The sequence below is a fragment of the Ursus arctos genome, unplaced genomic scaffold (genome assembly GCF_023065955.2).
Source record: "Ursus arctos isolate Adak ecotype North America unplaced genomic scaffold, UrsArc2.0 scaffold_15, whole genome shotgun sequence".
Lineage (NCBI taxonomy): Eukaryota > Metazoa > Chordata > Mammalia > Carnivora > Ursidae > Ursus > Ursus arctos.
In genome coordinates, this window is record NW_026622819.1 from 44,311,927 (window position 1) to 44,336,128 (window position 24,202).

Consider the following 24,202-nt stretch of genomic DNA (forward strand, 5'->3'; position numbering starts at 1 on the left):
CGCCTTCGCCCGCCCGCCCCCCGCCAAGGGCCGGCCTCGGCGGGCGCGTCCCCGCTGCGCCGTCCCCTCCCCTCGCCCGCCGCGTCGCGAGGCGCGCGCCCGCCCGCCGCCTGCCGCGGATCGCGTGGTCGCCTCGGCTCGCCGCGCCTCTCCCCCGTCCGTCCATATTGCTGCAGCCCCCGAGCCGGGAAGCCCGGGCCGCCCCGGCGGCGGGGGGGAGGGAGGGACGGGACGAGAAGCCTGCCAGGCTCGGGGTGGGGGCGCCTTGCGAGGAACGGGCGGGGGGGGGGACGCGCGCCGAGGAGGCCTGGACCGCAGAGTGGGGGGCCTTCCTACCCCCCCCGCCCCGCCAGCGGGCCTCGGATCTACGGCGGCTGCATCCGACCGCGAGGGGGGCCGCGCCTAGCGTGAACCCCGACCCTTCTCCGCAGGGACTGGGGCCCAGCGCCCCTGAGGAAGGCGTCGCGGGTGCCCTGAAAGCCAAGTTCGAGGCGGGGGAGGCAGCCTCGGGCGCGCCCGGCTTCTCCGGGGGGGCGGGCGCGCAGATGGCCACTCAGGTGGAGCCGCTGCTGCCGGGGGGCGCCCCCCTCTTGCAGGCCGAAGAGCACGGGGGTCTAGTGAGGAAGAAGCCGCCGCCGCCGCCGCCCGAGGGCAAGGGCGAACCCGGGGCGAACGACGTCGGAGGGGGGGAGCCGGACGGCGGCGCCCGGAGACCTCGGCCGCCCTGCGCCAAGCCACACAAGGAAGGCACCGGGCAGCTGGAGCGCGAGAGCCCGCGGCCGCCGCAGCCGCCGGGCGCCGAGGGCCTGGCGGTCAGCGACGGGGAGGAGGGCGGCGGCGGTGAGCCGGGCGCTGGCGGAGGAGCGGCTGGAGCCGCGGGCGCCGGGCGCCGTGACTTCGTGGAGGCCCCTCCGCCCAAGGTGAACCCGTGGACTAAGAACGCGCTGCCGCCGGTCCTGGCCACGGTGAACGGACAGTCCCCTCCAGGTGGGTCTCCCTGCTTGCTCTCCTGGGTCCGGGGACCTCTTCCGGGGACTTGGGCGTCCCCTCCCCCGCGGCCTTCAGGGCCCGGGGGTCCGCCACTGGTCGTGGTGACTCGGGATTTTTTTTTTTTTTAATTGCCTTCTGGTTAATTTGGGTCGCCGTGCCCTCCCTCACACACTCGGGAAGCCGCCCCTGCCGGAGGGCCCAGCCCCCGGGAGCCCACGGCCACCGCCTGGGCCTCAGCGGTTAGTGGGCAACGGCGTGGTCCGGGCCTACCTCGCCAGGAGAGGGTGGGCGCTGGTTTCGGTGAAAAGGGCCCACCCCCCCTCCCGCGTGTTGGTGTCGAAGACGGTTTCTAGCCTAACCCCTTCTCGGGAAGCCCCTCTTCCCACCCCGCCCCACGTTCCCCGTTTTGGTAGCGTTGCGATCGTCCCCATGTTGTAAATGTTTAATGAGCATATGTCATGGGCAGCGAAGCGCCCGGTGATGAGTTCATACCGACCACACGGATTCGGGCTTTAAAAGTTAACAAGTTTTGTTCTCTGGTAGATGATATTAGGGGGTAGAATCGCCATTGGCGACGGGTTGAGGGGTCGGTTACGGGGAGAATGATGAGAAGAGGAAACCCAACGTGTCATTGAATTCGGTGGTTTCCCTTTCCGATCCTGGGCACCTTCCGCCTCGAGAGGGAGCCGGATGGCGAGTGTGCGGGGATCCAATTAGGGGTTGGCGGAAAATGTGAGGCGAGGAAGGGGGCATGCGGCGACACGAGGGGCGTGTGGCGGCGGGGGAGGGAGTGGCCGGGCTGGGCGGGCGGGTGACAGTTGGGCGCCATGCGCCGCGCCGCCGGCCCGCGGGCTGCTCGCGGCCGCTGGGCCTGTGCGTTCGGCGCCCGCCGCCGTGCTGGGGGTGGAAGGCGGGTGCGGGCCGGCGGCGCGGCGCGGCCGGGAGTGTGCGTGTGCGCGAGTGTGAGTGCGCGGCCCCCCTTCCCGGCATTCCTCCGCAGCCGGGACAACGTGGTCCCTCCCCGCGCGGGGAGCGGCATGTGACCGCCGGCCGGCGCTCCTCGCGCCCTCCCTCTCCCTGCTCGGATTTTCGGTCCTGTGGACCCGGTCCCTTGGGCGATCCCAGCGGGGCCGTGTGAGCGTGGGGGGAAGGCGGTGAAGAATATGGAGGCTCGTCTCGGTCTCTTTGCCGAGACTAGATCGGCGGTTGGGTGGGGGGCGCGCCCTGCCGCCTCCCTTTGCCGGCGCGTAGAGGCACAGCGGCTCTGTTTTGGGTCCTTTAGAAGTGGATCATTTTGCAAAACTCCTCCCCTTCTGCAGTCGCTGGTTGAGGCTGACTGGTTTAAACCATCAAAATGGGGAAAGTTGAAGAGGGAGCTTAATGCCTTCACATTCGAGGGATTAGAATCATTCGTAGTCCTAGGGAAACCAGGACAGCCAATTCTGAAAATAGCATGTTGCAATTTTTTATTTCTTTTAAGGTTGCTTCATTCGGAGGAGGGGACATTTGGGGTTTACTAATAATACCTCAAACCGTGTTCTCTTCCTTCTGCCCTCTCTCCCTCTTTCCCTTCCAGAACCCTCTTATGCAAAGGGCAGTGCTGAAACCTCCATTTTCTTGCATATCCCTCCTGATCCACCCACAGAGGGAGGGAAAGCAACTTTAAGACACTCTTTGGTCCTTCCCCTCCTCTTTAAACTCAAAGGGGTATAATCATCCCCACGAGAGAGCACTCCTCAGAAGTTTAAATGGGGCTACTCACCCTGGTTGCTGCTTCTTAGCTAATGGTGAACCTGCCTTGTGGGTTTTAAATCAGCCATGACATCAGGTGGTATTGGGTGCCTGAGCTAGCATTTTGTGCAAGTGCAGGGGCCCTTGATAGGGTGCGTCACTGGGGTTATTGATCGTGGGAAGAAGACAGCTTGGCTGGCATCTCGCTTTTCCCTGGAGTGGAGAAGCCAACTTGCTTTAAATGCCCAAAGCAAAATTCTGAGTGTGGTAGTTTTGCTCCGCTCTTGTTTTTCTGGAATCTTAAGGCAAGAAAGTGTCTTGTCTACTCCTTGGTTTTTGAATCTTCGGACTAGTTTTTGACAGACTAATTCTGAATTAATCCAGTAGCTTCTCTGTTTAAGCCTGTTGTTAGGGCTTGGATGCTTTTTGATGGAGAATTTTGTGATTGAATTGTCTGGTAAGGTTAGATAGTGCCCCCCCCCTTTTAAGAGTCTACATGGACTGCTAAGGCCGTTTTTCAGCAGATTTTATTTGCAGCTTAGACAAGTTTAAATGTGACACCAATGGAGTGACAGTGTGGTCTTGGGATTTTTTGTGTTCTGTGATGCATATGTTTTTGGGAGTCTACAGAAATGAGTGCCTCATAAGCAAGCTAAAAGCTTTCCAGAGCTTGCTGCAAATGCCTATTTTTAGCCCTCCTTTTGGCTCTGATGCTAGTGTTTTAGTGCTTTAAGAGACACATGCAGTAACTAGTAATAAAAGATGTTTTTCAATATCCCCCCCCCCATTCTTGTGGGGTTCTCTATTCTGGTTTAACCTTCCCCATCTTATATTTGTAGTTTTCGTTTTAAGTCAGGATTTGCATTTTGGCTTTTTGTATATCCCTCCCCTAGGATATTTCGAAGACCTTTAAATTTTTTTCCTTATTCTAGCCACAACTCTTGTGAGTATGAGAGAAGCAGGATGGGAAACGATACACAGCAAAGGTTCTGGGGTTAAAACTGCATTGGCTCAAATGCCAGCTCTACCACTTGCTGGTTGTGCCTCCTTGGGCAAGTTACTTAACCATTCTGTGTTTCAGCTTCTCCATTTGTGTAATAGGGATGAAATTATGATTTATTTGCTTTATGGGGTTGTTGTGAGCATTCACTGTGGTGATAGCCCAGTGCCTGGCATGTGGTAGTTGTTATACCATGTCTGGGAGACTGCGGGGCTTTCCAGGGCTTTTTCTGGGTCTTCCTTTTCTCCACCTGTAAGATGAAGAGGGTGGAGAATGCAGTACTTTCCTTTTCTGGTATTGTGTCAGTACTCCATGAAATATATGGGATCCATCTCCTTAAAAATGGATTTTTGCTTATCCACAGACAGGAAGGCCATATTGTGTATAATCTTAAAGGTTGCTGACCCAAGAAATTGGCTATTTTTGCTTTGGAATGTGGTATGATGAATGTTTTAAAAATAAATTTAATTTGTTTATTTGCGTTTTGTAAAAACTACCTTTGGTAGAGTGCACATGTGCTCTCAGGGCTGTGGGGAGAGACCATAACTGAACTAAGTTTGCTGTGGCTAGTGCACGTGCCGTGGGTTGAGACCTGAGAATGTATCATCACCACAAGCTTCTGCCCACCCCAGGAGGGGAATCAGTGGGTTGGTTGTGTGGGACCTCTAACTTCATGTAATGAAATGAAGCAGTGGTATAGTGTTCTTGACTTTATTTTATTTTATTTTTAAAGACTTTTTAAATTTAAATTTATTTGTCCGTGGAGGGGATGAGCACAAGCAGGGGGAGCAGCAGGATCCCGGTTGAGCAAGGAGCCCGATGCAGGACTCGATCCCAGGACCCTGGGATCATGACCTGAGCCAAAGGTGGACACTTAACCCCCTGAGCCATCCAGGCGCCCAGTGTTCTTGACTTTAAAGGGAAATCCAGGCAAGGTCTCAGACTTGAGTGTTTGTGTTCTGGGCATCACTTTTTTGTGTGTTCCTTTGAAGTGCAGCTGACTGATGGCACAAAATACAGAAGACATAAAATCCTAGCTAACCCAGGGGCAACCCCAGGGATCCTCTACCACACTGAACTGGCCCCAAATAAATCTCTGCTCTCTTTCTCTACTTTTCTTCCTGGGCTTAGGCCCTTTGCCACGCTCTTCCTAGCTGCACTAGGGTGGGGCATCTGCGCGGATCTGAGGTATCCGTTTTCACTATAGCATCAGAGCTACATCAGACCCTGACCTTTTCCTTCCCCATCATGAGAAGTGGACTGTGGAAGCAACAGCTCTGCCTCGGAATCCTACAGTCTGCAATTTTGAGTCCCAGCTTTGCTTGTTTTGCTGCTACTGGTGCCTTTTTTTTTTTTTTTTTTTTTCCTATTGAGGTATAATTGACTATTAGTTTCAGATTGGCAACGTAATGTTTCAGTATTTGTATATATTGAGTTTTGCTTCTAACTTGCTGTGCAATCTTGAGTGAATTACTCAGCCTCTCTGAGCCACCATTTTCTCATCTTCAAAATGAGAATAATGATAGTTACTATTTCTAAAGGTTGTGAGAATTAAAGAAGATAATGTTCATAAAGCCCTTAGCATAGAGTGAGGCACAGACTGTCTAATAACTGCTACCTATCCAATAATTGCTATTTTAAAATTATTAGGCGTGTTCATTCCACTTCTCATTCTGTTGGTGACCATCATTGTGGATACCAGCAACCCCCATGCTTCCTCTGCCTCTGTTTTTTCATCTGAAAATGAGGGACTCAGATAAGGTCTGAACATCTTCAAAGTATTTTTAGTATCGAAAAAAAGTTTTTAAGTACCCCCCCACACACACACACAAAAGAAAGAAACGAAAACAGAGCTTTTTATATGTGTTTGTTTCTGTTTGCCAAGTTCTCTTGTGTCTTGAGGAACCTAGGCAGATTGCTTGGGGTGCATAGCAGATACTGTGGAGCAAGCAGAATTATGTGCCTTGCAATGCTGAGATAGAAAGTACACAGCACTGCCTGTGAAAATTTCCCCATGCCAAACAAGAATTGAACCCAATCCTAATAGAGCCCTAGATCTGTGGACATCGAGGAACAAGTTGATGAACCTTGAGGTAGCAGTCCTGGAGTTTCTGAATGTGAGAATTTATCAATAAATGATAAGTTATCAATAAATGGCATTTTTTAAAGAAGAGTTGAGACATCAATCAAATGCTTTGTGTGGATCCTGATTCGAACCAGTTTCAAGAAGACATTTTGGTGACAACTGAGGAAATCCGATCCCTTTAGATTATTCTTAAAGGAGTTACTTGTCAGGAGTGATGAGCTCCACAACTGTTTATATAGTACACCCTCAGCTAAGAACTGCTAGCTTATAGCCTCTCTAAATGAGGCTTTAAAGCTGTTTTCCTGCAGTTCAAATTACTTTTGCCCCTTCTAAAGAAAGCACACAATTAGGACCCTCTGAAAGGGAGGTGGGGGAGGCTGACTGCCCCCTCAACTCCAGGGTGGGGTGTTTCAGTTTTATACTTCCCAGGGAAGTGAGTGCCTGCTAGGAAGGGAGAGGTATGCCCATTCAGGCTGGGGGATAGGGGGTGGTCTCTGCAGTCTGAAACCCTGAACCTCCTGAGGGCTGGAGTGTCTTGGCTGACCCACTCCCTGTCTGCAGTGGGACCTAGGCTAGAGTAAGCATTTTAGAGCTGTTACTCAGCACTCAGTTCCCTCCCAGAGGGAGGTGGGCAGAGAGAGGAGGAGGAGCGGGCCTGAAACCACAAAAACCTCTTTAAAATGGAGAGCTTGGCAGATGGGAGTGCCCCTGTTTGCAGAATCCAAGACAAGCTCACAAAGGGGGTAATTAGGGTGCTGGGGCCTCGAGCGGGCTCACAAACATCCCTGGCTGGTCCAGAGTTACCTGGTGGAGTGGTCAGGAGAGAGGATGGCCTTACCTTGCTGGGGCTTCATGAAAGGAACTAAGTTTTGATGCCTGGCTAATGAAAGCATAGGAAACAGCGGGGTGAGGGAGCCAGAGGGATAGGTAGTGACAGGATTTAAATCAGAACATGGGCAGAGTACCTCTGTCTGCTCTCACTTGGTGACTTAGCTTGCCTAACCTCTGTTTTTCTTAGCCACAGAATGGGACCAATCCCTGTGCTGAGGTTGTTTTGAGGATCAAATTAATTTGAGTATGGGGTAGCCCCATTCATTAGTTAAAATGTCCCACACAAGTGTAAGTGGTTTATGTTCCAGAAGATGCATTCCAAAGCCAGATATATGTAGTTTCAATTACGGGTTATTCATGACTTTCCTACGTGAGGATGGATAATCAGGAGTTAGCTTAATTTTCAAGTAGCGCTATTTGCAGAAGTTACCAGGGCCATTTGGCCAGCTTCTTGTGACAGAAAGCCTAGGGTGCCTCCCTGAGGGATTTTCTGAGAATCACAGGGACGTTCTTGACTTGACATCTTTCTTTCGGCTGCACCTTTGGACTGGCAAAGCCGTAGGTGTGGGATATGAGGATGTAGGCCTTTATTGATGAATTTTGTAAAGCCAGCCATATAAATCTGTCATGTGTAGTGAGGGGCTTCCCCATCTCAGTAGGTGGTGCTATTAGTAAACCCAGCTGACCCCCTCCATCAGAGGCCTTGTTTAGAGGGCACTTTGTTTTTTGGTGTATTGTTGTTTTAAGATTTTATTTATTTGAGAGAGAGCAAGAGTGAGAGAGTACAAGCGGTGGTGGGGGGGTGAGCAGCAGAGGGAGAGGGAGAAACAGCCTCCTCTCTGAACAGGGAGCCCAGTGCAGGGCTCGATCTCAGGACCCTGGGATCACAGCCTGAGCCGAAGGCAGACACTTGTAATAATAATCCTCCATACTTGTGATAACCACCTTAGCCTCCAGACATGCATTCCAGTAACTCGAGGTAACCTTTTCTCTTTTCTGCTTTAAAATGAAGTTGCAAGCTTGTCAGAGGAGCTGAAGTCCCACTGTGGCCAGGAGCCATCTGGATAAATGGTCCACTTGGGCTCTGTATGGTTTTCGCTCTCCTTTTCACAGACACCAGCTTATTTAAGTTCCCGGTGATCCCAAGATAAGGAATAGCGATACCATAGTTACCACTTACTGGATACTTGATGTGTTCTAGCCCACGTAATCTGCTAAGCAGGTGGTCTTTTTACCCTGTGAGTGAGACGCAGAAATTAGTAAGCAACTACCCTTGTAATTGCTTGGAGTAAGAGTCTTGGGTCATCCTTGTCATCTCACGTAGGATTTACTAGTACATCCTTTTGGCTCCTAAAAAAGTCTGTCCGAAGCTAATGACGTTTCACCACCTCCTCTTTTGCTAGCCTAATCCATACACCATTGCTTCTCCCCTAGATTGCTGAAGCAGCCTCCTACCTGCTCTCCTGTCACTTTCCCCTCAAGATCCTCTCATGGCTTCTCATCGTGGAATAAAATCCCAAGTCCTTAGAGTATTCTCTCTCATCTACCCTTGATGTGGCTCCCCACACCACCCATTCCCCCCAAGCTCTAACCTTCTCTTTTCACCACTTCTCCCATCCAACAACGTTGGTCTTTGGTTTTCCTAGAGATGTTGTGTACTGTCTGCTTCAGGGCTTCAGTTCTGGAATGCTCTTTCCCCAGATAGCCACGTGGCTCACACTGTCGCTTTGTTCAGTTTCCTGTTGAGATAATTAGTGAATGAACGGATAAATCTCATACTTTGACAGCATCACACAGCACATTTTGAGTTTGGCATAGAAAATACCACGGTGAATAACAAAGATCTGTGTTGGGAAGGAGCACGTGCGCTCACAGTCCAGTATGGAAGGTGCTGTATAAGAAAGGGATGGGATTCTCTGGGAGTGGAGCAGGGGTACCCCCTCAAATCTAGGTCAGAGAATTCTTTTTGGAGGAAGCAGGGGCTAAATCACGTGAAATGGGAAGGATGGGTAGTAGTTATTTGGGAAAAAAAAGCCTGGAAAGAGAGCTCATGCTTAGAGCAAAGGCCCTGGGGTTCAGGGAATTGAGTAAATTCCCTGTGGCTGTAGTGTAGATGACTTAGATAAACTGTGATTTTAACTGGAGGCAGAGAGAAGCCATTACAGATTTTAAATGAGAGAGTGGCGTGGTCAGATTTTTTCTTTTGAAAGATTATTCTGGCCACATGAGAATCTCTTAAGAGTAGATGGTTTGGGGTTTCCTGTCTGATCTTTGGGGCAAAGTTCCCAGATTACAAAAGGGAGCAGATTTCCAAGTCATTCCTGAAGTGCTGGGCAATTATCAGCTGTCATCCTTTAGGCATAGGGAGCGGCTCCAGTTTATGGGATTTCTCTGACCTTTCAGAAGGCCACATTAGCTGGAATGCGTCTCAGTTGCCGGAGAAGCGCAATTTCTGATGGACTGACTGAAGCTGAGCTCATGCTTGAGCTTAGAGCCACCAGCCTGCTTCGCCTTGGTGCAGCAGCATCGGCGCGAAGAAGCAGCAGCCCTGGAAGTGGTATCAGGGGACAGGCCTGCAGGTGGGCTGGCGTGGCAACTCCCGCCTCCACCAGGGGAGGCAACCCTGTGGCAGGACTTCCTAGGCTCACTTAGGCCGCCGGCCATCAGCCACTCTGTAGCTTGGTTCTGTAGGCTTTTCCACAGATAGCCGCGTGCACAAGGTTTCCTTCCATCAGAGCCACCTCCCCTCAGCTTAATTCAGCTGGTTTTACACTTGTGCTGGGAGTAGTGGGTCTGCATTTGCCCATGGATAGAAGGCTGTAGTAAGTCCCTGAGAATGTGCTGCTGTAATCAGGCTCACCCAGCCCAAGACCCAGCTGTCAACTCTGCCCACTGCTGTGCTCTCTTTCCTTTCTTCTTTTTTTAAAGATTTATTTATTTATTTTAGAGAGTCTGAAGCACACTCCACGCTGAGTGCGGAGCTGCTGTGGGATTCGATCCCACGACCCCGAGATCATGACCTGAGCCAAAACCAAAAGTGAACGCTCAGCCAACTGTGCCACTCAGGCGCCTCTCCCTTCTTTTTCAGAGGTAGGAGTATTTAGAGCTGGAAGGGACCCCAGAGGTCACTGAATCTAAACCCCTTGTTTACAGGTTACGTACTTCAGGCCTAGAAAGGAAATAGGAGTTGCTCAGGATCACAGTTAAAGAAAGGCTGAGACTTGAACCCAGTCCTCTTGGCTCCCACTCCAGTTCTGTTTTCACTCCACCTCTGGAGGAAGAAGTAGAATGGGGTGGTTGAACAGGGACTTTGGAGTTAGTCGAGCATAGTTGCAGTTAGCGCCGGCCCCTTAGCAACTGAGTGCCCTTGGACAGGTTGGTAAGGTCTAGGCTTCTGTGAATGGAGCTCTGTCTAGAGTACTCACGCGTTGGAGTCCCTGTTGAAAATGAGGTAGATGAACATGAGAGCTCAGCCAGAGCCTGGCAGACAATAAGAAGTGATAGTTCTGAGAGTGTTAAGGACGTGGTTTTGACCCATGTCTTCATTCGCTAACAGAGTTCAGGTGCCAAAGCCAGCCTTTCTCTGTCTTCCTGGATCCTTTGCCCCTTGATCCCTTCTGTTTGGTCCTGAGCATAGACAGGAAGGCAGCCCATGCCTCTTCTTAGAGCCAGCTTTGCAGACCTGTCCTGGCTGTCAGACAACTGTAGAGTAGATGGGGACTTAAGGAGTCACTGGGGGTATAATCCTGCAGTGAGAAGCCCGTGCTGTGGTGTTTAGGAGTCCCCTAGTAGTAGAATTTCAGTGAGAAATGGACTCAGGTGCTTTGAAGTGAAACCCTCTTACTCCATCTTGGATGCCTTTCTCCAGCTTTGGGTTTGTTTGGCGGAGCAGAGGTCTCTGCTTTTCCTGTTCTGTGTATATGTATTAACAGCAGCACGAGAGAGACATACCAATTACATGCATAGAATAACGTGGCTTAGGTTTTCCCCCAAGTGGAACTGAATGTAGGGGTAGAGTTTGGATGTGGTGAGAGCAAGGTTCTTGGGTGTGGGAAGCCGGATGCTGCCGCTAGGGAGTGTGGGAGGGAGGCAGGAAATCAGGAACACAGAGGAGGCAGCTCACTGGAATGCTTGCACCTTTCTATGAGGCAATGGTTGAAGGAACTAGGATTATTTTGCCCCCCAAAAATCAAAGCTTGGGGTGGGTGGAAATGCTGGCTGTTCTGAAATAGAGCATTTGAATAGACCTGCTTCCTGTGTACCTATGGGTAAGGCTTTGGTGGCAGATGGGAGGTAGAAGGTCAAGAAGTAACTTTCAACAGTGTCCCCAAACGGATTCAGCTGTTCATGAGGTGTACTGAGTTTCTTGATACGGTGATAATACTTAAACGGGTTGGATGGTGATTTGCTCCAGGGGCTTGCAGCTGCAAATTTGCAAAAGTACTTGCCCAGATTTGTTCATTCAGAAATTTTTGAGTACTTGTAGGTGCCAGTCCCTGAAATTCAGGGGTAGACAGTTTAGGGGCTGTCATGATGGGACTTACGTTCTGAAAGGCAGGAGTCACAAACTGGCATCCCTCATCTTACATCCTCAGGCCCATTCCAGCCGACTGACAGGCTTTTTGGTTTTTGTTTTGTTTTTAAGATTTATTCATCTATTTTAGAGAGAGAGCACGCGTGAGAGTGGGAGGAAGAGCAGTGGGACAGGGACAAGCTGACTCCACACTGAGCACAAAGCCTGACATGGGGCCCAACATCATGACCTGAGCCAGAATCAAGAGTCAGATGCCTAACCAACTGAACCACCCAAGTGTGCCCCCCCCCCTTTTTAAAGATTTAACTTACTGACAGGTTTTGATTGGCCTTGAATTTAAAAACAATTTAAAGTAATCACCTATATTTTAAAATCAAGAAAATTTATCTGGAAACCTAGAAATTTGCAACTTCTCTTTATAGGGCAGGCTCAATATGCAAAACAAAAATCAAAACAAAAACCACACACCAAACAAACAAAACCCGTTGACTTTTATACTTTGAATGGATGAATAGCATGGTATGTGAATGATATCATGTTACAGAAAAAAATGAGAAGAGCTGGCCACAGTGAACCTCTGTTCCTTTATGAGTGCTGTCCAGTGGCAGTACCTACCCCACTTTAGACTAGGACACCAGCATGCGTCCCGTGGACCCAGACTTTATATGTTTGATCGTACAAAGCAGAGAGGCTAGCAGTCTGTCCAGCCTGCAAGCTGAGGAGTATCCTTACGGGAGGAGTTTGAGAGAGGAGGGGAGGGAGGACTTGAAGGCCTATGGCAGGAATTGGGAGTCCCTAGAGGGGACTCCTTACCAGTGGGGAGACCAGACACCCCTGGGCATTGTGGCCTAAGGCCCCAGAACCGTGATAGAAAGCTATCTGAGAGCTAAGGGGTGGGAAAACTGGCTTATGTCAGGTCCCATTGAGCCTTTGCTCCCCTCTGCCATCTGTGAAATGGGTATGGTATCTTTGATCTCAGTCTCTAAGGCCCCTTCCAGCTCAAACACTGTAGGTGTGAGAGTGGCTGAGGCAGGTGTTACTAGTTCTCAGATGAAAAGGGAAAAGATCCTGACTAGGTCCTGTGTCATTGGAGCACTGAATTCTCTCGGGGGAAAGAGGCACTGGAGAGAAGCTTCCCCAAGGCAGGCCTGTTCCTCACACCGTTGTTGGTGTGAGCCCTGTAGTAGGGGTAGGATAGAGAACTCTGGGCAGGTAACTGGAGACCAGCCTCTAGTCCCAGCTGTTTGGCTCACTTGCTAAGACACTTTGGGCAGTCCAGTTTGGACTTCCTTTTCCTCTTCTGTAAATGAAAATGGTTTAAGCCAGATCTTTCAAGGTCCTTTCCTGCTAGGGTTAAGTTTGAAATATCAAATTGGCGATGAATACTACACTGTGTTGAGAAAGGTTTCATCTAAAGGGGATTGCTTGCCCCCACCCGACTGGACCGGCTTTAGTGTTACACCTGAGAGCTTGGCCAAGGCTTTGGAATTCTTCTACCTAGGCATGAGACATTCTGCCATAGGCTCTGGAAGATGCTAGGCTAAGATGAGCTGCCACAGAAGGTTATGAGTACCTGCTGCAGTGTATAAACAGCGGTGGCCGGTCTCTTGACAGAAAAGTCATTGAGAAGATTCTGTATCTGGTTACACTGGGTTGTTGCTGAGACCACCCCCCCTGCTTCTTTCCCTGAGATTGAGAACCTATGTTTTGTGGAGGCCAGGGTCAAATACCAACCAGCTCAGTGGAAGGGAAGCTGGCCTATCTCAAAAGACAGTATTCAGAGTTCTCAGGCTAATCAAGAGAAGCACCAGGGCTTAAGCCTAACTTTGTGAAAGGAACTAACTTGGCTACCAGCAAAGTGAAAATCATTCATTTAACTCATTTGAGTAAACCTACTGAGTATTAGACCATGGGAATTCTGATGGGAACAAGACAGGGGGGGCGGGGTGTGTGCTGCCCTCAAAGTTTACATTGTAGTGGGAAGACACAGTAAACCAACACGGTAGTTCTTGCTGTCTACTGCTGCCTAACCAATCACCCCAAACTTAGTAACATAAAAAACAACCATTGGTTCACTGATTAGTGTGTGGGCCAGGATTAGGACAGGGCTCAGCCAGGGGATTCTTCGCTCTCTGGCAGTGATGGAGGTAGTTGGTGTCCTGGTCTGGAGCGCCCACCAAATTTCACTCGCATTTTTGGTACCTTGGCAGGAATGGCCGGAAGTCTGAGGGCAGCTGGAACTCGAGTGCCCTCAGTGCCCTGTCCAGCCTGGTGGTTTCAGAGTAGTAGGACTTACTGTGCAGTGGCTTGGTGCTCCCAGACAGAGCTTTTTAAGAGACAGGAAGTAGATGGTGTCCGTATTCTTAGGTCTGCGCCTGAGCACTAGCACATGGCTGTTACCATGGTGTGATGATAGAGGTCCCAGATCCTGCCGAGAATGAAGGGGAGGGGTCGTGGGCCCTGCTTTTCAAGGGGAGGAGTGTCGATTTGCAGCTGACTTTAATATTACATGGCTGCCGCTGATATGTAAGTGCTGCGAAAGGAAACAAAGTAAGGTGGTGTGCTGGAGAAGTGGGGGTGTGTGGCTGGGGACAGCTTCAAATACTGTGTCAGGGCAGCCTTCTAAGGATGAGCCAAGATGAGATTGATAAGGAGCATGGTGGTGAGCAGTCTTGCCTGGAGGAACAGCAAGTGCTAGGTGGTGATGAGTTCAGAGTTCTGCAAGGAACAGACCAAGAGGCCTGTGTGGATGATAGGTGAAGGGCCCAAAACTCAGAAGCGAGAAGCCTTGGGAGGCCAGCTTAGGGAGTTTGGATTCTGTTCTGAAAGCATTGAGAGAGGTAGCGTGATAGGATTTCTGCTTGAGGGTTACTTTGTCCTGTGCAGAATGGACTGGCGTGGGAGGCAGGGAGACCCCTTGGAGACTTCTACAATAGTCTGGGGAAGAGATGGAAAGGAGTGGATGATGGCATGGTGAGTGGGCCCAATTTTTTTACCTTACTGTTTTCCTTTGAGACTAAGCCACTTAAAGAGGAAGTTTTCTGATTGCTGTTTCTTACTTCCTCCTGTCTGTCCAGATGCCAAATTATTGTTGTATGGTGCCCATTAATAAGAAGAGGATGGCCTGAGGCAGGCAGGTGTTTTACCCAGGTTCTGGGTCCCTTGGCCCCAGGGCCAGAGAGTATTGGTGTTTCCCTGCTAGGCAGCTTCCCTTGGCCTGTCACAGGCTCCATGCCCCAAGGTGGACATGGGAGTGAGAGTGTGGGTAAAATAGCATGGGGGCACCAGCAGGAGCTGGGACTGGGATGGTGGGGCCTGGGGGATGGGGGATGGGCCTCACGTGGGCTCTCAGTGCCACAGTTTTCTGTTCTGACTTCTTGTTAGAAACTGCAGTGGCTTTTTAATTTCAGGTAAGAGCTTCAGGGTGGGATCAGAGCAAACTGAAATCTGTGGATCCAAGTTCTGTTTTCAGCCCTGCTCTCTTGATTCTCCCAGCTGGATCTTCATTTCTCACAACTTGTAAGAAGGGGTTGGGTGAGTGCTTATGAATGCATTACTCATCTATCACTAATGTGCCCTTATCATGTCCCTGGGCTTAGCCAGGTGTCCTAGAATCGGCCTCATGGGTTGCTTGCCTTGAGGACAGGTGTCCCCGGAGGCCAGGCCAGACTGCCCCAGACCCTCCACTTCTGACAGGATTATCAAACTTCTGAGCCACCACACCATCTCATTCATTATCTAGGTTCATTTTCACAAAAACCCTGTGGGATCTGGCTACAGTACGAGTCCTCATTTTATTGAATGAGAAAACAGAAGAGTTCAGAGAGGTTCTTAAGTGTAAGCAGCATTTAGTAAGTAGCTGGGCTTGCACTGCAGCTCCTGGCGCACCGACTCCGGAGTTCCCGCAGTACTTACCATCTTGCAGTACTTACCATCTAGTTTCGCATTCTTCCAGACCACGAAGTGTACACACCCGACCTGGAAAGCTTTCTGAGAGGGAGAGGACCCACACAGGTCTTCAGACAGCAGGAGTCTCTACAGGAGCCTGGTGCCCCAGCCTGGACTTCCCGGTTCTGCCCCCTGGCCACCTTATTGGCGGGAACCAGGCCCTGGAACTTCTGACCTTGCAGAGGAGCCCTGGCGCTCTTCCCCAGAGATGTTCCTCTTTAGCTCTGTCAGGCCCCGTGCAGCCTGCTGGAAAGAGTGGTGCTGACCTTGTGGTTTCTCAGGCGTGGCCTCCGGGCCAGTTGTGGCAGGGAGGTGGCTCTCTGCAGGCATTGGGAGGCTCTCTGGCTCTTCCCAAAGGGGACAGGAAACACTGTTAGGTGTTGGGCATTTTAACTTCTTTCAAAGGGGAGATCTTTTCAATTTATTTAAGCAATACAAATTCATTGTAGAAAAATGTCCACCAACCACCATAAACACTACTAAGCAACCACATCCTTTTAGACTAGTGTTGCCTAATAGAAATACAACACAAGCTATGTGTATAATTTTAAATTTTTTAGTTGCCATAGTTTTAAAAAAGTAAAGATAGGTGAAATCAAGTGAAATGATATAACCCAAGATAATCAAGAGATTATCATTTCAACATATAATCAACATAAAAATTATTAGTGAAATATTTTATATTCTTTGTACTAAGTCTTTGATATTTGGTGTGTCTTCTACACTTAAAATATGTCTCGATTTGGACTGCGCACATTACAAGTGCTCAGCACCCACATGTGGCTAGTGACTGTTGCATTGGACAGTACATTTCTATAGTTTTTTTGACTGAATGTATACGCATGCTTTTTTAAAAAATGGGACCATAATATCTCATGACCTGTGGCCCCCTCCCTTCCCCCACACTTAAAAACATAGGTTTTCAAGGGCACTTACCTGCTTGTAATCCTGAAAGCAGCCCTTGGTAATGAAGGTAGCATTTTCCTGATGAGAAGGGTTAAGGAGCTGGCCAGTGTTCCATCACTGCAGACAGACAGACAGACACACACACACACACACACACACACACACACACACACCAGCTCTGCTGCCTCTGAAGCCACCCCTCCTTCACTGCCCCCTGCAGGCACCTGGAGTTGACCCGATCCCACTGAGCCCAGTCCAGAATTCACATGGACCACGTGCACATGCCCACACACACCATGCACTTTGCTGAGGAAAGCAAGCCCTCATAGGGGAAGCTACTGACCACGGCTGCCTTACACGGGTGCAAGGTTTAAAACACAAGTACACTGATGGCCAGGTTAGTGCTCTTTCCAGCACACTCACCTGCCCTCCAAGAGCTTACTGCTTGGGTTTGCAACTAGCCAGAGTACAAAAAGAAAACCAGCATGGGGGGGGCGGGGGCTTTCACTTGAGTTTGTTTTGGGGTTCCCGCAAGCCCATGGTACATGCCCTGTGAAGAAGAGATGACCTAGGGCAGAGTGGGTGCAGAAAGGGACATGGTTTGACCTGGAGGAGGTTCAGACTTAGAAATCTCTAAAGAACTTTTTGTCAAGCAACCCTTCCCCCACTAGAGCTATTGCAGGGATGTGTGTGCTGCACACCAGGCCGCTTCTGTGGCAAGCACCTCATTCCGTAGCAGCTCTGAGATTTGTAGGAGCCTGGTTTCAGTATCCCCCCCCCACACACACACACAGTTGTGCTTCAGTTTTTCAGACTGTAAGATGGAGCTCCCTTTTAAGTGTATCACATGCTGCTCACCAGCCCCTGCCCCTTCGTAGGACAGCTGGGGATGAGCAGCAGACCTTGGGTTAGCCCTCCGGTGGTGCGGACTGGAGTATGATGATTGAGGTTTTGAAGACTGGATAGATCCCGGGAAGCCGGCCCTCTCCCCCATTACTGTGGCGCCCAGGAGCCCTGAGCCAGGGCTCCACAGGCTGGGAGTGGCCTACTCCAGGGGATGAGAAGGTGGCTTGGTTTGCACTCTTTTGGGAGCTCTGTTGCCCTGAGGTAGGGCAGGTCCAGGGTGGCACCTGCCAAAGCTGAGGATTGTAAGCCATCATCCATTGGTTTATCCTAGGGTCTAGTCTCATTCATCAAGTCCTTGGATTGTAAGGGTTGGTAAGATTTTAGAAGACTTCACAAAACATTTCTTTATTCATGTCTCACAAGTGCCCTTGAGGTGGGTGGTAGTTGGCCCCCTCTTAAGGAGAAATTCCTTCTCCATAGGCTTATGGTGGTTAAGGGACCCATCCAGGGTCAGAGTTAAAAACTGGTAAAGCCAGTCTGGGTTTTTTTCCCCTTTAAATCACAACTAATAAGGAAAAGATAAGCATCAGTCTTCCTATTAAGTAAGATATCACAAGGGAGGCACTTAGCACAGTGATAGTTCATACTAGGGGCTCAATAGTAGCTCCAGAAACATTTTTTTGAAAGATACTTGACTCCATCCATCTTTCCAGGAGCTGTGAGCACAGCAGTTTGTCCACTGAGCTGGAAGCCCTCTTGCCAGGCACAGGGAAGGAACACGAGGGCAGCAGCAGCCTGGGAATGCTAGACTGCTGGCTAGGAGTGGAGAGGCTGCTCAAGTTCCCCATTGGCTGCTGCTGGGCTTGGAGTTGCTCTGGAATGTTCCCTGCCATTCTAGGCCTTTTCTGTTTCACTCCCTGATTTGCATCATCACTGCCACTTCTCCTCTGAGGTGGCAGCTCCTTGGAGATCCTAGAGGAAGGCCAGAGTCCAAAGGGGCTTTGGAAGCCATCTGGTTACTTCTCATTTTATAGAACACTGAGGCCGTCTCTTGGCCAGAGTCTCCCACATGGCACTAAGGGAATCGTGATGCCTGTGCTGGGTCTCTTTTCATTCTGCTTTGTTCTTTCGAGGAAAGAAAAATGGGAGCCCCTTTGCATGGTCAGTGCTGCAGGAGTATAGATTAGAAGAGGGCCGGGTCTGGCAGCACCAGCCCCCAAGGCTGATCTCGTATGTGCTGTCGTCCTGGTCCTCCAGACAGCAAGCCTTCGGCTCTCTTCCCTGCCCCACATGGGCCAGCCGTCGACACACCCTGAGCCCTCAGAAGGCCAGGAAAGCCTCCCCAAATGGAGGACGCGTTGCCCAGAAATGCTCTACATTTCGTGAAAACAGGTCCACCCTCTACTCTGCCTTGTTGATGAGCTCTTTAAGATAGGGCATAAAGCATGGTTCTGGGAAGACGGGGCACTGAACAAGCATCCAGGACTAAGTACCTAATAGGAGGCTCTCCTCAGAACTGAGCTTGGGGTGGGGTGGAAAAATTTGTTAGTGGCCTTTTTAGAGAAAATCGATTCTGCAGTGACTTTTATTGAATTCATAGAGGCATTCCTTTATGAAAAACAAAGAACTTAGGTTGTTCAGGCGTGCTTTGTAATGAGACAGACCAGTGATGAAGCCTGCTGAGATACCCAGAGAGTCCTCTAAAGTTCCAAGATAATAGCTAACAAGTATGGATTGCTTACTGTGTGCTAGGCATTTTTCTAAGCAGTTAACAAATAGCAACTCAGTCTGTCCTCTAGAAACTTTCCCCATTTGCAGAAACCCGGAGTCACTGAGGTAGAAGACCTGTTGGAGCCCAGGCTCTTAACCATTACACCACCCTGATGCTGGGGTGAGGTAGGCAGTTTCCTGACTCCCAGTCCAGTACCCTTTCCACAGAAGCACCCGTCCCATAATTCTCACTCGTGTTTCTGCATTTTGTTCTTCCTGGGACTTGCCTTAATTCCTTCAGAAGAGCCCAGGCCTAAGGGTTTGCAGATCTTTTCTAAGGTAGAGACATAGCTTTTGGAGGGAAAGAGCACTGACCCCACCACACCTGTCTGCTCTCAGCATCAGCTACTGGTTTCGTGGGCTGGACCCTTGGCAGTCTTACCTAATTTCTATATCCACAATATATAGTATGTGCTACATTGTTGTTGAGAAGAGCATTTTTATAGTCATTGCAAACAGCATACCCACAGCAGACTTTGCTAATTGATTGTAGGCTATTCTTGAGCCCGTTTACTGCCCGAGGATTTAGCATCCCAGGCAGTTGAGATGAAGCCATCACATGTGGAGTTTAAGATTAAAGCCCTTGTATAAACTGAGCCCTCAGAGGATGGGGACTTTCTTATTCACCACTGCTTCCCCAGAGCCTGGCACACTGACCCCTCAATAGCCCAGTTACCAATGGTCGAGTGTCCCGGTAGGATGGTAGGAACTCAGGGCAGGGATCTCAAAAAACAGGTTGATGTTCTTGGCGCAAGTCAGGAAGCTTGCTGTGTCTCAGTTCTTGTTCTGTGATCTGGGGAGAACTACATCTGCTCTTCTTCCGTCAGACTGTTTTGAGACTTGGGCACAGTGATGGATGAGGAAGTATCTTACACGCTCTTTAGCCCTGGTCAGCAAGGGTGAGGAAAGATAGTTTGCCTGAATGGGTAGCATATGCTCTGTTCAGCTTTTCTCTGGCCCCAGAGCAGGGCCTGTACAAAGTCCCTGCTTTTTCCACCTTCCTGTCCCTTCTGCCTGCCCTTTGTCCTATAAAGTGTTTACAGTTTCCTCCATCCTTTCCTTTCTGATCTGCTAGAGGAGGCAAAATCCTCCTGGGCTTGGTGCTGGCTAGAGCTCAGGCCTTCAGGTTGCAGGTGGCCCTACAGCATTGCCTTTCAATAAACAGTGCTTCAATTCCGGACTGTGCTTTGCCCTTCTTCCCTTATGCTGCGTGGTGGCATCCCCACCTGGCGAGTAAGCAAGCTAATAAGCTCAGAGAAATGGATTCTGGTGCTGGTGGCCTCAGTCCCCTGTTGGGCCCACCCGCTTGAGCTGGAGCCCTTTGGGGACCTAAAGAACCTAATGTTTGTCTTCTTCAGTGCCAGAAGAGGCCTAGGGTAGCCTGGGATTTCATATCCTTAGGGTCAGTACCTTCTCACTGTGACGTTTGGCTAGCCACTGGTCTCTGAAACTGGCACAGAGTTCCACCATTGTGAAGATCAGAAGACAGCGCACAGAGAGCCTGCGGCAGGAGGCTTCAGGTGAATGCTTAGTGAAGCCGTAACCATTATTGCATAGCGGACCCAGACCTCAGGGCCATCGGGTGAGCAAGGAACAGGCTTAGAGTGGAGACTATTTGGCTGTAAAGGTGGAGGCAGGCAAACAGTTCCCTTCGAGAGCCTTCATTCTTCTCCGTCTGGCACTCCCATAGTTTGGAGCTCGCTGTGAAAGTGAACCCCGAGCCCAGACGGATCCTTTATGACCTCACATCTGTCAAGACTCTCAGCTCGTGGCTTCTTGGCCGGATGAGTCTTGATTCCTGATGCTAGAGATTGAACTGGTGGGTAAATGGAGGGGTTGTGCTCCTTGTGCCCCCCTCGTGTGGCTGCTGTTTGCGTGTGTAATGAAATCACTTTACCTCTTCCTGCTCTTGTGAGCCAGGTAATTCCTGTCTGCAGACATGAGACCCTGGACCTGAGGTCGGAGACCAGGGTTCCTTCCCGGCACTCTCGTTCCCTGGCCGCCCAGCTCTCAAACATTAACTGGCAGCAGCACTGCATTGGAAACTTGGTAAAACTGCAGATGCCCAAGCTCTGTCTTCCTCACCAGACTGATTCCTGGAGCTCAAGGGAATCCAGGAATGGGAATTTAAACCGAGCCTCCCCTCTCCGCGAGTGGTATTGCAAGCCTGAGGGCTCACTGGTCCCAGCTTCCACCTCTGTGAGGTGAGGGTTTTGCATACAGGCTTCTGCTCAGGAACTCCAGCTGAGTGGAAGGTAAAGGGGGGGGGCTTGGGTTATACATTCATCAGAACAGCTCTGCTAAGTCAGTAGAGCCTGTGATCTTCTTCTCAGGGTTGTGAGTTCGAGCCTCACATTGAGTGTGGAGAGATTACTTAAAATATTTTTAGAAAAATTATTAAATATACTTTTTAAAAAGAACATACATGTAAAATTAAAAGTATTAAATGTTTTAATTTTGATCTAATTGTGTTAAATTTAATTATAAATACATAGATATGTTAATTTTAATTATTATAAAATAGGGGTACCTGGGTGGCTCAGTCAGTAAACATCTGCCTTCAGCCTAGCTCATGATCCCAGAGTTCTGGGATCCTGCCCCACTTCGGGCTCCCTGCTCAGCAGGGAGTCTACTTCTCCCTCTGCCCCTACCCCTGCTTGTGCTCTCTCTTTCTCTCTGAAATAAATAAAATATTTTTTAAAATGATACAAAATATTCAAACGAGACCGGTGTACCCACTACCAGTTTAAGAAGTGCAGTCCTGTTTTTAAAATGGTAAATGCGGTGTTGTAGTTCTGGGCAACCCCTATGAAAATTAGCAGTTGAAACTTTTTGTTTCAACTCCTAAGTATGTCCAGAGAAAAAGTGCCTTAGAATTACCTAGCAGAATAAATAAATAAAATCTTTGAAAAAGGAGGAGGCACCTAGGGTGGCTCAGTCTGTTAAGTGTCTGCCTTCTTCTCAGGTCACAATCCTAGGACACTGAGATCGAGTCTCACCTCAGGCTCCCTGCTCATCGGGGAGTCTGCTTCTCCCTCTGCCCCTCCCCCCACCCCTGCTCGTGCTCCCACCCCCAAAATAAATAAAATCTTTAAAAGAAATAATTACCTAGCAGATTCTTGGCCCCACCATTCCTGAGCAAAAAATCTCTAGAGCATGCGACCCAGGAATCTACATTTTGATAAGCTCCTCAGAGGGTAGGTAATTCTTCTGCATGTTAAAATTTTAGAGGACACCTGGGTGGCTCAGTCAGTTGAGTGTCTGCCTTCAGCTTGGGTCATGAACTGAGGGTCCTGGGATCGAGCCCCGCTCCAGGCTCCCTGCTCGGTGGGGGGGCCTACTTCTCCCTTCCCCTCTGCCTGCCGCGACACCTGTTTGTGCTGTGTGTCTGTCTGTCTCTCTCTCAAATAAAATGTTAAAAGAAAATAAAATCTTAGAACTGATGTCCTTTGTAGCAGTGGTTTTGATGGTAGCTTGTTCCCCTTGGAAGCTGGCTTCATCTAAAGTTGTAGTTAGGATGATCAATGAGTGTAGGGATAAAAATCAAAGGCTGTTAGGCTTCATCTGAAGGACTGCAGATGACAGGATCTCCTCCACTCCAACCACAGGCCTCTGAATGGAGGGACTGAAGACACCCAGGTGGGAATTCATGCCAAGCTCCCACAGCAAGGGCTCTAGCACCTGCACAATACTGGCATCCCGTCTCCTGACTCCTAGCCCAGGGCTTTGCTCACCATCTCACTGTCCTGGAACGTGGGGCAGTGGTCCTTCCTTCCCATGGTGGCCAGATTTAGCAAGTAAAAATATGGGACACCCAATTAAATTTGAATTTCAGATAAATGGTGCAGTATAAGGTGTTCCAAATATTGGCTAGGACATACTTATTCTGAAAAATTACTTGCCGATAATCTGCAATTCCAATTTAATTAGATACGTCCTGATATATTTTTTTAAATCTGGCAACCATAATCCATCTCACTTTTTTTTTTTTTTTTGGGCACCAGACAGATTGAAGAATTGCCTCAGATAAAAAAATAACTATCATGCATTCTGTGTTTAATGATGACCTCATTTAAGCTGTTAAATCTGTGAGCTAGCAGCTTTCATGAACCTCAAAATGAGAGAGTCAGTCTGACTCTGGGATCTCCGATGTATTTTGCCTTTTTGCCTCCATCGTGAACCTGTTTGGCCCTCATTCCTGTGTGGCCCAGTTTATGCCCGACAAGTTACAAGTTGCATGAAAGGTTGGTCCGATATGACCACATCCCCTGGCCTTGTGGGTTACTTATTTGATGCCGACTCGTGGCTAGAATGTTTTTGGGTGGACTCGAGTCCATGCTTTTAACTGCTGCTCTGTCCTGCCTCTTAGCCTGGCAGCCTAGTAAATTGGTGATGGGGTGGGGTTTGGGTACAGTTTAGGCACCGTCTCCATTTGCTGAAGGGAAAGGGATGGTAGAGTAGGGTAGTAGGGTACCTGCTGGGGCCTTGAGGGCATCTGGGAGCAAGGGTGGGGAGTCTGCAGGTGGTGCAGTCCCCTCTGCTCATCCGTGGCGTCCCAGGGCTCTACTTTTTCCCGGTCAGGGTGTAGCACGTGGCACTGAAAGGGCCCCCTGGCCTGAACTCAAGAGAGGCAGATAGCTGCTTCTGGGAAGCAACGCCTGACTGGTTGACCTGGATTGGGATAACTAGTCCCTACCCAAGAACTCCATCTTGGCATCTGCTTCTGGGATACCTGGCAAGTCTCTTCCACTTCTGTGGAGTTGCCCTTTGCCAAGTATACCCAGCCTGCAGGGCTGGAGCTGTTAGGGCTCCGTGATTTCAGAGAGCAGGAAAGTGAGGGCTAGTGAGGGTGCCTACCCTACCACGCTGCATGGCTGTGTGGTCAGGCCTGTCTACACTACGTCTTCCAGAGGGAGCCGGGAGGTTTGGCCATCTCTGGGGAGGTGTGAAGAACAAAGTTGGAGGTAGAAGTGACATCTGCCTCCTAGATCCACGTCAACAAGAGCACTCCTCCTTTTCTGTCCTGTATTCCAATTCCATGTGAGATTTCTTCTTAAAAACAGGCAGTTCCTGTAATGCTTGGGTTTCTAAACCTGTCCTCCAACCCCCACACATGCCATGCTCCCATCCCATGAGTGGGTGTTGAGGTGCACAGAGCGTATTTTGTTTAGGCGGGAAATTGGCTTCCCTACCAGCTGGGAGAGCTCTGGACTTGGAGGCAGGAACTGGATATTTGGTGCCAGCTGCACAACAATTCACTGGTCACTTTGGGCACAGCCTGGGCCCTCCTGGGCTGTTTTCCTGTGTATGCAAGGAGATGAGTTCTCAGGTCCCTTCTGGCCTTGGCTGCGTCTAAGAGCCTCTCCACTCCAGGAAAAGTGATAATCCAAAGTAACTGGGAAGGGGGCCACTCAGAAGCCTCTTGAAGCAGAGAATTAGATTAAGACAATGAAAATGAGGGCCGTCTGGGTGGCTCGGTCAGTTAAGCGTCTCCCTTCGGCTCAGGTCCTGATCCCAGGGTCCCAGGATTGAGTCCGGCGTCGGGCTCCCTGCTCAGCTG

The 24,202-nt window shown here is 50.0% G+C and overlaps 1 protein-coding gene across 1 annotated transcript in view; it reads left to right on the forward strand.

Moving 5' to 3' along the window:
* Positions 1-102: 102 nt before the first annotated feature.
* The window catches only part of LARP1 (La ribonucleoprotein 1, translational regulator), a 56,138-nt gene continuing 32,038 nt past the window's right edge, over positions 103-24,202 (forward strand). The window contains 1 exon segment of the mRNA XM_026510839.4: positions 103-987. Coding sequence (XP_026366624.1) covers positions 546-987 — 442 coding nt within the window. The 5' untranslated portion in view covers positions 103-545.